Genomic DNA, 15435 nt, shown 5'->3' with positions numbered 1-15435 from the left:
CCGATCCAAAGCCAGGAACCTGGAGCCTCTTCCGAGTCTGCCACGTGGGTACAGGGTCCCAAGCCTTTGGGCTTTCCTGGACTGCTTTCCCAGGACACAAACAGGGAGCTGGATGGGAAGCAGGGTCCATAGGGGATCCCAGCACGTGCAAGGCAAGGATCCTAGCCACCAGGCTACTGTGCTGGGCACTCTTCACTCACTTTTAAGAGTGATGCATGTTTCAGAACCTGTTTTTTCTCTTTTTGGCCATTCACATTCCCTAGCTGTCTGCTTCCCAGTTGAAACAATCTTGAATTTCATATGTGCTTACTACCAGTTGTCTAGGTTCTCTCTCAGATACTGGTAGCACTGATTCATTTTCAGAGATTGGTGCATCTGTGCAACATGTGGACTAGGAAATTGCTTGATGTATTTGTTCTTCTATCAGTGTGGATCAAAGTGAGGGGGGAATTTGGTCAAATATGCTTTAATCAAAATCTCATCTTGCTAATTGATAGCCAGTTATAATTTTGTTATTCAAAAATGTTATTCAATGATATGCCATTTTTTGGCTGTTTCCATGCTTTCTGTGTATTTTTTTCGACTTCTGAAACTTACCAACACAACTGACTGCTGAAACTGACCAACTAGGCTTCGGTCCTAATTCTGATCGTATACATAGCTAGGATAGAGAGATGAGAGATTACATGGAATGTCTGACAGGGAAGGCAATATTCTATCTACATACATATATATGTACACATTTATAGAGAGAGAAAGAGTGAAGGTCATCATTTGAAATATTTATGAAAAAGTAGACTCAGAGAGATAAGAATTACGTGAGAGCTGATTTCATCACTCTAGACGTGGGATAAAGAATCTGATTGCTCCAAGCTCTCCCCTACCATGTTCACGTTGTTGCTTATGGACACACGTAGCACGGAGACACACTTGAGTTTTGAAGAACTGCTGCTCGCCATGACCACACTGAATGCAAGCTAAACAGGCTGAAACTATTTTAATAATAACATTGAACAGATATGCTTGGCTTTTTCCCTCACTGTGTTGATATTTGCGATAATGGACAAATTGCAATGCGCTTACAAGGAAGGACATGTGAATTAAGTGCCAGATTCAATTAGGAGGAGACTTAATGAAGCAAAAAGAACTACTACTAATTCTATTAGACTTTTACCCGTAAGCCCGTATCATTTTAATATCCTACATGACAAAATGAAACAAAGTGCAACTACCACACCTCACGGTGCAATGACTATATTGAGAAAAAACAAAATAGTTTGAATTGTAAGTTGCATTAACCGATTTTTTTTCATGAAACACATTCTTAAACTGAAAGTTTGATGCAATTTCTATTTTTTTTGGGAAACTGTGATAATTTTCCTGAAAATATATTTTAATGTTAACATGTAACAAGCTATTTTTTTAAATGAATTAAACATAATTCTTTAAATTCTTAACTGTTCTATTTTAAAATATTCTTTATTTCTTTGATTTGAGAGCCATAATACTTGTCATACCTTGGCTTGTGTTTGAGCTCTGGCTCTCTGATACAAGGTGCAGCCTCCCCAGGTGGAGTCACAGCTCTGTGTGGAATGTCACAGCTTTCATGTCAACATGGGAAACAAGCTTTGAAGCACTTCAGGCGTCCTCAACACTCCGAAAGTCTGAAAGGAGCCTGACGTCAAAACATTGGAAAACTGCTCACTGTAACTCTTCTGAAATCAATCCACTCCCTTCACCCCTGCTCTCCCTGTCCCCCACCCCTGTGTACCGCCTGCTGTCTCCAGTGGTATCACATTCCTGTGATTCTCGAAGATTCTGCAATTTTTAAGATTAGATTTGAACTTCTGATAAGACAATGAGTAAGCTAATCACGGAGGTCTGGCTGGCTGCAGCACAAAAGCCTGTAAGAGGTGAGCTGAGTGGAGCCATATTCATTCCTTCATTTTTTTCCCTCCCTGTAACCATTTATCAAGGAAGTGCACGGTACATGATACGTTGTTGGTTGCTGTAGGGGATGCAGAGTGAAGTGTACTTAAAGGCAGGAGGTTGTAATCTCCATGAAGGCGAGAACCTTGTCTCTCGTTCCGCCAGCAGCAGTGTGAGCAGCCGACAGACTCATGTCGAACTGCACACCAGCCACTTGTCCTGTTGGCCAGGTTACTTTCCTGCTCTGCTTTGGTTTTCCGTTTCTAGTATGATGGGAAATGCCTATTTTGGATTGTTTTGGTGATTACAAATCTTTTCATGCAAAGTGCTTTCGCAGATTTCTAGATTTTTGAAAGATTTTACTTTATGGCTGCTTGCTTGCCCAGGGAGCATAGACAGAAATACAAAGTAGAATGTACAAATGTACAAATTATGTACATATCGTGTAAAAAGTCATTAAAATTTAGATGTTTATTTTTTACATTAAAAAAAAAATCTACCTCTTTATTTTAAAGGCAGAGAGGAAGGGGGGGAAGCAATAGAGATTCTCCCATCTTTATATGTCACAGTGCTTGGTGCTGTACCAGGTGGGAGCCAGAAGCCAGGAGCTCAGTCTGGGCCTCCCAAAGGCAATGACCCAAGTACTTGACCCGTTGTCTGCTGCCTCTGAGCGTGTACCTTTTCTTTACTTATTTTGTTCAAACTCATTTAAATAAGATATATAGTTTATAGTGGAAATCAAATTGACAAAAACTCTATATCAACACTGAAAAACTGTACATGCTGCGATAAGCAAATATTTCTAGTGACAGTAGTCTTATAGTTGTAAACAAACCTGGTTTTTAGATTATTTGTAATCTTATGATTTAAGTTTAAAAGGCATTGCAGTTCATTTGAAGGAAAACATTTAAAGCAAATTTTTATTCTAGTGAGACGATTTCAGGCTCATCTGAAATTTATTTTCGTAATTTAAATTCATCCCATAAATGAGAATTTCATAAAATGTGGACATTATTTTTGTCAATCTGAGTACTCATTTTAAACCCTTACAGGAAGGTGGGTGTGCCCCTGGTAGGAGCTATTTTCACGCAACTCCGCTTGTGTAAAGTATAGAACATGAATTATCATTCTCTGAAATTAGATTGTCACTTGCCTGGTCTGTGGCAGACAAACAGCGCTTGATGTGAACGCTGAACCAGAGGGACAGGATGCGGCTGTGACATAGGCAGCTATGAAAATTCACCCAAATACATCATAGCATTCAAAATGTACTTACTTATAGGCAAGGAAATTGTTATCTAGTATAATGTGGAAGAAACTAAAATGTCTCCCTTGAACTGGCATACGCTGGTATCTGCTTTTAAAGGTGTCACTCCTCAGTACAGCAATGCTTGCTGCTTTCAGAGGCAGAGGGCACCTTGCCCACTGCTACCTGTATATATTGCAGACTTTTTTGTTTTTTTTCATTGCTCATCGGTTGCTCTGATAGTCACATTTGCATGCTTCCTAATTTTTATAGCACTTGTTGTCATGACAACCCAGAACAAAAATGAAATCTGTTATTTTGGGAGGTGAGGCTGTGCAGGTGGGAGAGGTGCAGACGAGGGAGAAGACCCTGGACTTTGGCTCTGCAGAGCGTCCAAAGCAAGAGGCTCTGTCTGCACTCCCCAGGGCCACGGCGGCCTGTCGGCTTGGCCAGGCATTTCTATAGACTGAGGCATTCGGTTCCAGTCTCATTCCATCGGCAACGTGATGAACTGTGCCACTGATTTACATCAAGATAAATTCATAGAAGGAATTTCTAATGTGAATTATGACTTGCTAAGTAAGCTCATGTAATCTTACAAAATATATGTATTTATTCATTTGAAAGGCAGAATGAAAGATATAGCAGGAGGGGTGGGGGGGAAAGAGAGAGAGAGAATGTTTTCATCTTCTGATTTACTCTCCAGTTGCTCACGACAGCAGGGGCTGGGCCAGGCTGGAGATGGAACGTAGTAAAAGCCTAATCTGCACCATTGCTTTGTGTGGCATGGACCCAACGAGGTCAGCCACCACCTGCTGCTCTCTTGCAGTGCGCTAGCAGGAAGCGCTAGCAGGAAGCTGGGTGCCATGTGGGGCTGAGATTTAAACCAGGCACTCCAACCTGGGTGCCAGTGTTGCAACCGGCCTCCTCAGCGCTGAAACAAACACTTGCTCCTAGGCATGCTTGTTCTAAAACCCAATGAAATGTGCAGAAAAGTAACTTGAGTTCAGATTAGTCTTCTAGAAAAATTCTGATTATAAAAAGGAACTTCCTTTGGTTACTTATTTCATTGCAGCTTCCTATTTTGTAATTATATGCGGCATATTATGCAAGGCTTAATTGGTAGGAAATTTTATTGTTAGTGATAGGAAACCTTTATAAACAAGTCAACCAAAGATAAATAACAAACAAAATAAAAAATTATTGACAGAGTCCATTCCATTGTTGCCCCATCCTGTTTTTCTTTTTCTTCTACTCCGTTCACTAGATACTACTTTTATTAAATCTATATCATACTGTGCTACTGCTGTTGTGTTTATCTGGCTCTTCATGACCTATGATAGTGCTTTAAAAGAACTTCATGTATAGCAAAATACAAAGTGAGTACCAATTTTCTACAGTTCATTCAGTAATAAAAATTTATTGAGTACCTATTATGCTAGATATTTGTTGAATTATTAAATCTGATTAGATGTTTTATTAAATATTACTTCTGTAAGTGCAGCTTGCTTTCTGAAGGTACAGTTTTCAAATGATAAAAATGAATAGTTTGAAAAAAAAACCCAGAAGATGACATTCACTACACTGGAAATACACATGTTTACATCTAACCTTATGTATAGAAACCAAGTCAGAGCCTTCATGAGGTAGGGGAAAACACAAGCTGAAAAATATGCCGGTTGATGCAACTTAAAATCATTGAATGAGAAACACATGGGCTGATGGAAGTTTCCCACTTCCAGTAGGAAGAGACTGTCTTTTACTCACCGCTCGGCTCCCACACATCTTCCTACGCCACTGAGCCTCCATTCTGTCACTTGATGTCTCGCTCCCCCTGGCTTTCTTCCGCTCCATCTCTACAGAAGAAAATGATCATGCAACTATAAGCAGATTGTCTATTATTCCCTGTAGACTCAGCACTTTTTTTTTTTTTAAAGAATAGCTAATAATGTTTTCAATGTATGTAAGTAAAACAGAGGGTTACAAAGCAAGCCGATTATATGCAAATACATACATAAAACATATTTCTAATAGTTTCTCATATGCAGAGTCTTTTAGCTACCTTAATTTTTTAAAAAAAATTTTTATGTAGTTCCACAGGCTTAGGATTTTCCACTCTAATTCTCCTCCTCCCCACTGATTTCCCCTATATACAGTAGTAAAGTCCTTCAAAAGCAGTCGTAAGTTCATCCTTCTGCTATTTAAGTGTATCCTGACGTGAGAGGCACAGACAACGGCAGGAAGACAGAATACTCTTACTCACTATTGGACCTGACTCCCTGATGGTCTTTCTCCAATCCCTCCTACCCCCGGCAACAGAGTTTCATGGGCGATGGCACGTGATCCAACAACACAGGCAACTTCATGTCACTCCATGGTGAGATAAATGGAAACATTCCAAGAAAATTGTAGTAGTTTTGATTACAAATTGAGAAATTTTGTCTGTTTAACTGGTAAAATACTTGCCTGGTATTTTGTTTGTATTTGTAAAAGTGTCATTTCTCCAATAAGCAAAAATAGTAATACTAGTAGCGATGTATTAATTCAATAAAGCAACTCGACTTGTTGAGACACCAGTCCAGCACACTCGAATTCTGCGTATCTTTCTTTGGCTAGGAATGTTTCCATGCCTACTCCTATTTTCCAGCGCGTGTTTCCTGGCTGTTTCCAATCCAACTGTAATCTCCTCTCCTTCATGAGTTTTTCCTTGAAATTTTACACTAAATTTCTTTGTGTTTCTACCAAAACCCTTGCATCCAATATTTATTGAATGCAGTATCACTTAACACTCTGTCCCAGAGTAAAAAAAAATTTTTCTTTTCTTGGAAGTGGCACATTAGAATCCTGAGTTCTGTGGTTCATGAACTGAGAAATTTTAGGGGAAAACAGCTAGCTTTTTTGTACCTTAGTCTTCTCATTTAACAAATGAGGTTGTCACTGGCAACCAGCACTTCTTAAAGCTGCTACAATGATGAAAGGAAATAATGTATGTGAAACATGAAATACAATCTAAACACCGTATAGGACTGCCATTCTGTTTTATCATGGTCAACGTTAATGGCACATGAAGTATTTTTATTGCCTTTCTTCAGGCATAAGGAAATGAGTACTTCAATGACTGTTGTCTGGGAGAGAAGCTAGGAAGACAGCAGTTTTGGCTTAGTGGTGGACAGTCATTCGATTTGCTCTGATTTCTAGTGCGCCCTGGGGAGCCAGCAACGTTCCACAAAAGCACCCTTGCTTCGATACTGGAACCACAGCATGAGTCACTCATGAGACAGTTTTTTCCTAAGGAAAAACTAGCATTGCCAAAGGAAAATAGAGTACAAAATAAAAGGAAATATCTCTAAAAATATTTTACCACAAGCACCACCTTTTTTTTTTTTTTTTGGCTAGAATACCTGGATTTTTCTTAATACATTTATGGTTGGGTAAACACCGAAGAGATGGATTTTCCTAAAAGAGAAAAGAGTGAGTTTGTGGAAAATAGTGGTTATTGGTTAGCAGTAATCTTCAGATGTAGATCAATTTAACAGCAGGTTTTCTTTGTTTTAAAGAGTGAGGAGTGAATTTGAACAAGCTGTGGAAATGATGCTTAACACAACTGTAGAACTGACAAAAATGAGTTCTAAGTAGCATCCTTTGTAGGATAGCTGTTGAAGAACGTAGATACATGTATGCGTACTCAAGCGTTTAATCTTGCAATGGTAGAGTGGTATGGCCGTTTAGTGCGTACACTAAACAAGTATACTGGAACTGTATTATGGATTCAGCGTTACCTAGGATAGGCTTTATCAGGCTTTAAAACTAGTTAAGGAATCTTAAAAGTAAGGAGAAATGTGCTCAATTTTAATATAATGATTTTCCCTGATTTTCAGGGACTGGATTTATGGTTTGTGGTCAAATTGTTTTTGGTATCCTAGATGTGAATTCAAAAGGAAGACTATAAACAAAACTCTCAGAGGGGTTGGAGAATGTGATTGAAGAGGTAGATACGCTGTGCAAAACAAGGACAATAACACAAGGCCATAATTCACTGTGGCTGGAAGACAAGGAAAACAAAGGGAAACTCGCATGATTTCAGGTGTTACGATCTAATTCCACACCTGTGCTACGTATGCGCACAGAAACATGCACACACATCCATTCAAGACTGTACACACACATACAATAGGTCCATGCATGGGTCTTAATAGAATGAGTGGTAACATTTTCTAGAAGAGAAGTTCAAGTGGACTTACATAGCCGTTTTCAGGAACAACCTGCTAGGTGTGTAGGGCACAATAGTATGTCATGGAAGCTGTGAGTTCATCACAGTCTTCTGAGAGATTAAAAGCTGGTTGGACAAACCACTTAATTTCAGTACATGGTAGGAAACACTTTTCTTCTCTTGGCATTAAATCTCCACCCATTTCTCCACCTCCCGTGTTTTCACAGTCCTTGAAGAGTCTAGGAGATCAGATGCTCAGAAACGGATACAGAAAAGCATTGCTAAAGTCTAGCTTACTTTCAGATGACCATTCATTCAGCCCACACATGGGTATTGAACAGCTTCTCATCCTATCAGCAAACTGCCATTTTCCAGGGGTTGCTTTAGCAGGAGATTGGAATCACAGGACAGAGCTGGGCATCAAATTCATGTACTTCTAACATAGGTGCAGGCAGTGCAACCTCTTCCTTAACTACTAGCTTGCCTGCCCCTCAGAGTTCATTTGACACAAAATAACAGAGGGAAGAGGACAGAGCCTCCTGTGTTGGTAAGAGTACAATGGAGTCTTTTTCGTGAATGGGAGTTAGAGATTCTGCTGGCCATGGGTTCATAGTGACGTCAGTGGGAACTCTGAATATAAAGGGTGGAGATGCCTAACTTGGATGATCTGACTCTGGAACTGTTAGTAGAAGCTGGAACTGCTCTTCTTCGCAGCTGAGTCAGAAGGATATGAACCTTGGACTTCGCTCTGACAGTCGCCTTTAATTAAACCAGCCTGGTTCTCTTCAATGCTGACAAATGAACTAGTCAGAAAGCACTAATTCTTTGATCATTTTTAGTATTCCCAAGTTTTGCTTTTACTCAGCACTTGAGATTTTTGTTTTCCTTTTACAGATTTACAATCGTTTAGATCCGAACTGCTGTGGATTCAGACCCCGCAAAGAAGATGCCTGTGTAAAGAATGGACTGAGGCCAAAATGTGACAACCAAAACTCTGCCGCTCTGGCACACATCATCCAGCGAAAGCAGGACCCAAGGCATTTGGTCTTTATAGACAATAAAGGTTTCTTTGACAGAAGTGAAGATAATTTAAACTTCAAATTGTTAGAAGGCATCAAAGAGTAAGTTTTGTGATGCAACAACATCTGTAGAACATTACACTTATATTAAGTAAGTAGTAATGTCCTGAGAGAACTCCAAGTCTATGTCTGACTCATTTAATCTTGAAACCAGTTGTGAATATGAAATCTGGAAATTGAGATCCAGAGAAAGGGACCAAACTCAAGAGGAAGAGAACTTAGAGTGGTCATGACAACACTTCCTGAGTTTATTTTATGGGGTTTCTTAAATCAGCTAATTCCCTTTTAAGATAAAGAGTGCGGAATACAAATCATCCATTCTTTTCAAAGAAGACTGTACTTTAAATGCATTATGCAGAATAATGGTTTTGAAGTTCAGTCTCTTTTGAATATATAATTCACACATTGAATAGCAAAAATTAACACTCCGCTAATCCCCGATTTATATGTTGAATATTCCTATTAATTCCTATGAAGGCAAAGACAGATGGGTATTTTTGATTTCTTTATGGAAAGGGTTAGTCACTGAAGAGATCTAAAGCTTTAACAATTTCATCTCATGCACTTTGCTCCAGCTAAATTAGAGAAAGCCTTAGAATTTACACATCATGGTTTATTAAAACTTCATGCATCAAGGTTCCTGCTTAATTAATACTATGTCCACTGAGTTTTACAGTGTGTGTCTTGTGCATTATTTAATTCCACATCCAGACTCATTGAGCACATCTGCTCTGTTGCTGTTGGTCATTATACAACACAGAACTGTGGCAGTTTTGGTGCTGATAGGACTCAGGTGAACATGGCAATCCTTCCAAAAACTTACTGGACCTTCTCCAAGATATGGGGCGAGCACCAATCCCACAATGTTGCACAGTTCGAGAAGGGGACAGGTGCTCCATTTGCCCTGAGAAAGTGGCATTGTGACAAGAAACAGGGTGGCTATGGTGGGCGGTCTAAGCCAATATTCCAGGAAAAGGCTCAAACCACAGAGAAGTTTGTGATTCATCTTCCATTTCATCAGCAAGGCAATGGAATGTTAAGGTTGTTATTCACTTCAGTTGGTCTCCAAGTTTGTCTCTTTGGAAGGAATAAACTAGAACCATCATCACAATCTCCCATGTGGGGGAAATTTAAGCACTAACTCCCTTGGGATTTCGGGGAGCGCTTGGCTTCCTTCCATCCATGTGCTCTGTGTACCATCCACACTGTGTCCACTGAAATTTGGAGAAGGTGTTTGCAACATCTGAAATTTCTAACAAAGTCTGCTTTCTATACACAAGTGTATTCTCACTTTAGTTTTAAAGTGCAAGTGATTTTATTTGGATATTGTTGCTGAGCTTCAGTATTTTTATTTATCCTTCCACTGTAATTAATTAATTAATTAAATTGATTAGAGAGACCAAATGGGGCTCCCGGTCAGTGATATTCACCATGGCTGGGGCTAGCCGAGGCCAAAACTGGAAGGTAGGAACTCATCCAGGTCTCCCACGTAGGTGGCAGTAAGTCCACTGCTGGAGCCATCACTTGCTGACCACAGGGAGCGCGTTAGCAGAGGGATGCAACTTGAGAAGATCTGGAACTTGAACCCAGGACTTGCAGTACGGCATGTGGCTGATCCAACTGCCACAGCAAATGGTGACTCCTCATCCTCATTTTAAATGAAAGTGTGGAGAGATCAAAATTGTGGCTTTATCGAAATGCTACCTAGGACTTTCAGTGAGGAAGTTTGCTAAACTCTTCAGATGATGTAGATGGCAGACTCCCCGTTTTGTATTTACGATGAAGAGAAGATAATTCAGTGTTCCAAGGCAACTCAGAAAGAACCCTGCTAAGTCAGTTTAGGCTTTCCTGAAGTTTCCTGGCTATGACGCTTGAGCTTTGCCAAATCCATTTCAAAACAAACACTTCACAGTCACGATGCTCTGAATCAAGGGCTGTTTTCCTTTTTTAAATTTTTGAATGAATACATTCTGATTTTAGCACATATATTGTGAGTTATTTTACATTAAACTCAGGAAGGCGATTTTTACTGCAATTGCATTTAGCATCTCATATTTATTGCACCACCTCGGCACTTAGAGAATACTGTTCTACTTGGCAGATTAAAGAAGTTACTGTGGGTGAAATGACACTTAATGGAGAAAAATGTTTTTGCCTGCTTAATGGTATCCTTTCTAATTCCGTGACTCTTTTTGCCTGCATACAATGACATTCGTGGGATGTGAGTGTCAAGATCTCTGGTATATAAGATTCAGTTCACTTGAAACACATCCTTCTGGGACATTAGGAAAGGTGTCAGTCTGACAGTGACAGACATGTTTGTCCCCGAGGTATCCGCTGGAGAGCGTGCGTTATGCCAGGGAGATGAAGGATAGGGCAATTGGGTAAAGGATGATGTTTCCCAGCAATTCCTAAAAATGAAATATCATGTTATCTTTCCAGGTTTCCTGAATCTGCAGTTTCTGTTTTGAAGAGCCAGCACTTACGCCAGAAACTTCTTCAGTCTTTGTTTTTGGATAAAATCTATTGGGAGAGTCAAGGAGGCAGACAAGGAATCGAGAAGCTTATTGATGTCGTAGAACGGAGAGCCAAGATCCTTATCACGTACATCAACGCGCACGGGGCCAAAGTCTTGCCTATGAATGAATGACAAAAGTTCACTGCTGGCTAGACGGCTGATGTATTTATGCAGTTTTGTTTTGTTTTTAAACAAAGCACATTAACTTTTTTTTTTTTAAGGAAATGAGACGACACCAATCAATAGATAAAGCAAATAAATTTAATCATGTAGACTCGATGGGCTTGGGCATTATATGTGGACTTGTTTTCAAAACATACTGCTCGAAAACATTTGCTTATAATTTTCTCTAATATTTTGACAAGTGGGTCTTCTGATTACTGACAAGTTCCCAGTTAATCCTAGTAAGCACTTGAAATATTTTTTTTTCATTCGATTTAATAGAACAGTGTACACCAGAGGGCCCGTGCCCTTTAATAAACCATATTATATGCCATGTTTTGGGTCTCTAACTTTTATTGCAATTGGTACTTAGTATTCTGTCCCTCACAGCACCCGGGGCAATCCCACATTGGACAACTGAGACACATGATCGTCAAAGGCATCAGAGCCTGCGCTAACATTCCAAATAAAAATAGTTGATTATGTGTACACCCAGTGGTGTATTTTTGCTCACATCTATAAACAAATCAGCCACCTCTTAGCAGCAAGAATCGTATTTTTCTATTTTTGAAATTTATCATGACAGTACGTAAGTCATCCGCATCCAGCAATTTTCGCATTACTTTTGCTCTTTTAGTTCTGGTCTTATTTAAGTCTAGAGTCTTAGAAAATTAATTTTGAGGTAGGAAGTTACTGATTTGACATTACTTACAGAATATCTGTTTTAATGTTTTAACTTTTCTGATTTACAAAGGATATGCTGTGATTTGTGTATATTTTATTATCAATAGGGGATTTCTTCAAGTTTGTTCTGCGTACTTATATTTAACCTGACAATTAATATTGCCCAGTATTGGCATTAGGTAACAGATATCGAGTTTGTTTAAATATATCATTTCCTTTTTCCAATGTGAGAAATATGAAAAAAAAAATTTAAGCCTGCCACTGACTAGTGCTCCTCTATGGGAGAGCCCATGATTTTAGAACAAAAACTGTGATTTTGGACAATAGTAGGCCTCGAGAAATTCCCAAACTCTGTCAGTTTTTCAATCAGTTTGCCAGGATTTAGACATTTGGCATTCATGTTTTGAGTCTTCATGTCGCTGGAACAGTAAGGTCAACATGAATCACAGAAATTCAAACAGAGGTTTCAGATGTAGAGAAAACATCGTTACCTTGCCATCATCACTGTCCTCGCTGTGAAGAATTGATTTACTGGTCCTTCTCTTGTCCCGAAAGTGTCAGGATGTATCCTATCCTCTTTCCTCTCAGCTCCCTCTGATATCGTTACAGTGTAACACGTTTTCTGCCTTTTGATCAAGGGTATCTTAACATCAGTGTGAATCAGAATTACTGAAGAGTTTATAAGAAAGGTTAACATAGGAAAAAAAAATGAACGTGTCTATACATTCTTATTTATCACAATGCATGGAACAAAGTGTCAAAATGGTGTGATAAATGCAGGAGAGGATGGGTCAAGGAGAAAGGAATGATTTGCTTATCTAATTAGAACTGTTCTTTGCTTTCATTCAAGAGTGTTATGTTTAGCATCTTCACTGCCACACTTGCCCTTGGAAAGCTGATCTTTGGACCATCCTTCTCTTCGATTTTCCATCAGTAGCCCTGTTTCTTTCTGCTTCCATATATTCCTGTTCTCATTGGTTCTTGAGTCTTTTCTTGTACCTGTTGTCCTTGAACTTTATAAAGTCCTTTTCTGCATTTGTTTTATGAATCAGTAACTCTTTGGGCAAATTGTTTTACACCTTAGCTTATCAAGGTTGCATATTTAGTTTCTCGTGTCTTTTAAGGAACTTGGCATCTTAGTCCAAAATGTAATATTAATGATTAGAATCCTAGTCCCCTCGAAGCTGGCTTTAATTTTCTGTCCTGTGCTGCACCGCTCTCAGGCAGCCTGGTCCTCTCACACAAGGATGTATGACTTTATGTTGCTTTCTGTTATTCCAAAATGTTTAGCACTAAACGAAAGGACATACATGTTTGTCTGGACTTATTATTTAACAATGTTTTTGTTTATAATCAGTGAATAATTCATGATGCATTATTTTTTTTTTTCTATAATGAGTGCTTGAAGACCAGGCGTCAAATTCTAAAATCATTTTTCTTACTGAAATAATGAAAGTGCTGTGTGCATTTCAAATGCACTCAAATTATATCATGCTTTGAATCAAATAAATGTATGTGGCTTATTTATAACAAATGTAAAATGGATTAAACTACTTTGGCAGACACACAAAAGTGTATTACTAACTGACTTATTTTTCTCAATCTGATGATATGAGAATAAATATGTATCTTAAAAAATGTATAATAAAAAATCAGAAATGAAATGTCTTGTGATTTCTTTAATTACAGGGATTCATTTTCTTTTGTAGGTTACTTTCAGAAACTAACATAAGGAATTTCTGCTATCTTGACTAGTTAAGAATCGTGTTTATGTGGATATATTTGATATCATCATTAATGATCATTATGGCTTCTCTTGGAGCATATATAATGGGAATTCCAAAAAGTTCATGGAAAAATGATATTGAAAGCAAGTTTATTTTGACACAATTTTGAACACCCTTAATACATTTTGTGTAAGAAACATTTTTCATGAGCTTTTTGGAGATTCTCCTGTTGCACTGTTTTAGTTGTAATGCAAATTAATGAACAGATGTACATTAGATTCAATCTTTCATTTCTTTTTTTATTGAAGTGTTCCACTAATTATGTCTAAGTCTCAATTTTGAATTTGGTGACCATTTCAATGAGACAGTACTTACTATCAAAGTCACCCTAAGAGATATACTTACTACTCAATTTCAGTCTTTACAGGTGTCATACTTCTAGGATGATGAGACATGATAAGTTAAGGTTTGGTTCACAACACTCATAGTTAAGTTTATTAAATACCCCTAAGCATCTAAAGTACAAAGTTATTATATTTTAATCTAGAAAACACATATTCCTCTCCTGAAAGCGTTTAATAAACAGTTCATTTTATTGTACATCTAAATATATGTTACATTGTGTCTAATGAATATAAACCTAAATGTGGATTCATTTATTCACTGTCTGTGGAAAGACACAACACAGGATGGTTCATCTCTCTAGTATGAGACTGATATAGGAATTTTATGTGGTTCAGCCCAGGATGGCCGAAGGTCTTGGGCCTCTGCCTCCATGTGGGAGGCCCAGAAGAAGCTCCTATCTCCCAGCTTTGGAAGGGCCCAGCTCTTGCTGTTGTAGCAGTTTGGGGGTGAACCGGCAGATGGAAGATTGTTCTCTCTTGTTCTCCTTCTCTCTCTGTGATTCTGAAGTTCAATTGAAATAAATAATTCTTTAAAAATATTCTTACAATTTTTTTTTTATCATTTTACTGGTTCTCTCATAAGTTGCTTTCTTAAATAAAAGCTTCAATTTATATTGGCACAGAAATCTATTATACTTTTTTCAAAAACTAACTTTAATAAACTTCTCACTGTGCAGTAATATATTTGTGATTCGTGGTTTTAAGATTTGGGGGCGGAGTTTGTATTCCTGCAGGTTAAACTACTGTGTGGGATACATGCATCCCATACAGGGCTGCTTGGGATTGAGATCTGCCTCGGATTCTGATCCAGCTTGCGGTAATGATCCGAAAGGCAGCAAATGATAGTCCATGCTGTTGACTTCTAATCCGTACAACACTGATCTCCCACATGGGCACTGGTTCACATCCCTGCTGTTCCACGTTCTGACCAGTTCTCTGCTAATGCAGCTGGGAGAACACTGGAAGATGGTCCAAATGTTTGGGTCCCCGCTACTTGTACGGAACACCTAGACGGAGTTTGAGCATCTGGCTCTGGCCTGGCCTACACTTGGCCTTTCTAGCCATTAGAGAGAGTGAACCAGCAGGTGAGACACTTTTCCTGTACTCTCTCCTCTCTGTCCCTATGCCTTTGAAAAAAAAAAAAAACTTCAAAATAAAGTTTCAAACATTTTACTTAGCCAAACTTTAAAATACAAAGTTTTATAATTTTATAAATGAATAGACTGTCCTACATTTTCACACTCTGGATGCAAAATAAACTAACAAAAAAATGCAAAAGGGAGAACCACGAATATTAGTGAGGCAAAGCAACTTGCCTCAATGTATACAAATGGACTTAGAATCTTCAAGGTAGGAGTTGACTTAGAAATTGAGAAACCAAAATTTTAAACATACAATGGCTACCAAGAAAAAATAAGAAATAAGAAATTTTAACATTATAAACCCCAAAGGCCTTACACAATGCACAGTTATGTG

At 38.5% G+C, this 15435-nt stretch overlaps 1 protein-coding gene across 1 annotated transcript in view; it reads left to right on the top strand.

Annotated features, from left to right (window-relative positions):
* GASK1B (golgi associated kinase 1B) overlaps positions 1-14492 on the top strand; it is a 36757-nt gene extending 22265 nt beyond the window's left edge. The window contains exons 3-4 of the mRNA XM_040971327.1: positions 8280-8506; positions 10907-14492. Of these exons, the coding sequence (XP_040827261.1) occupies positions 8280-8506; positions 10907-11114 (435 nt within the window). The 3' untranslated portion in view covers positions 11115-14492. The remainder of the gene's footprint in view (positions 1-8279; positions 8507-10906) is intronic.
* The last annotated feature ends 943 nt before the right edge of the window (positions 14493-15435 follow it).

Source organism: Ochotona curzoniae, unplaced genomic scaffold (assembly GCF_017591425.1).
Source record: "Ochotona curzoniae isolate NIBS_2020 unplaced genomic scaffold, NIBS_Ocur_1.0 contig_21, whole genome shotgun sequence".
In the NCBI taxonomy this organism is placed as follows: Eukaryota; Metazoa; Chordata; class Mammalia; order Lagomorpha; family Ochotonidae; genus Ochotona; species Ochotona curzoniae.
The sequence above is the reverse complement of the archived record's forward strand: the minus strand, read 5'-3'. Positions and strand labels throughout refer to the sequence as shown.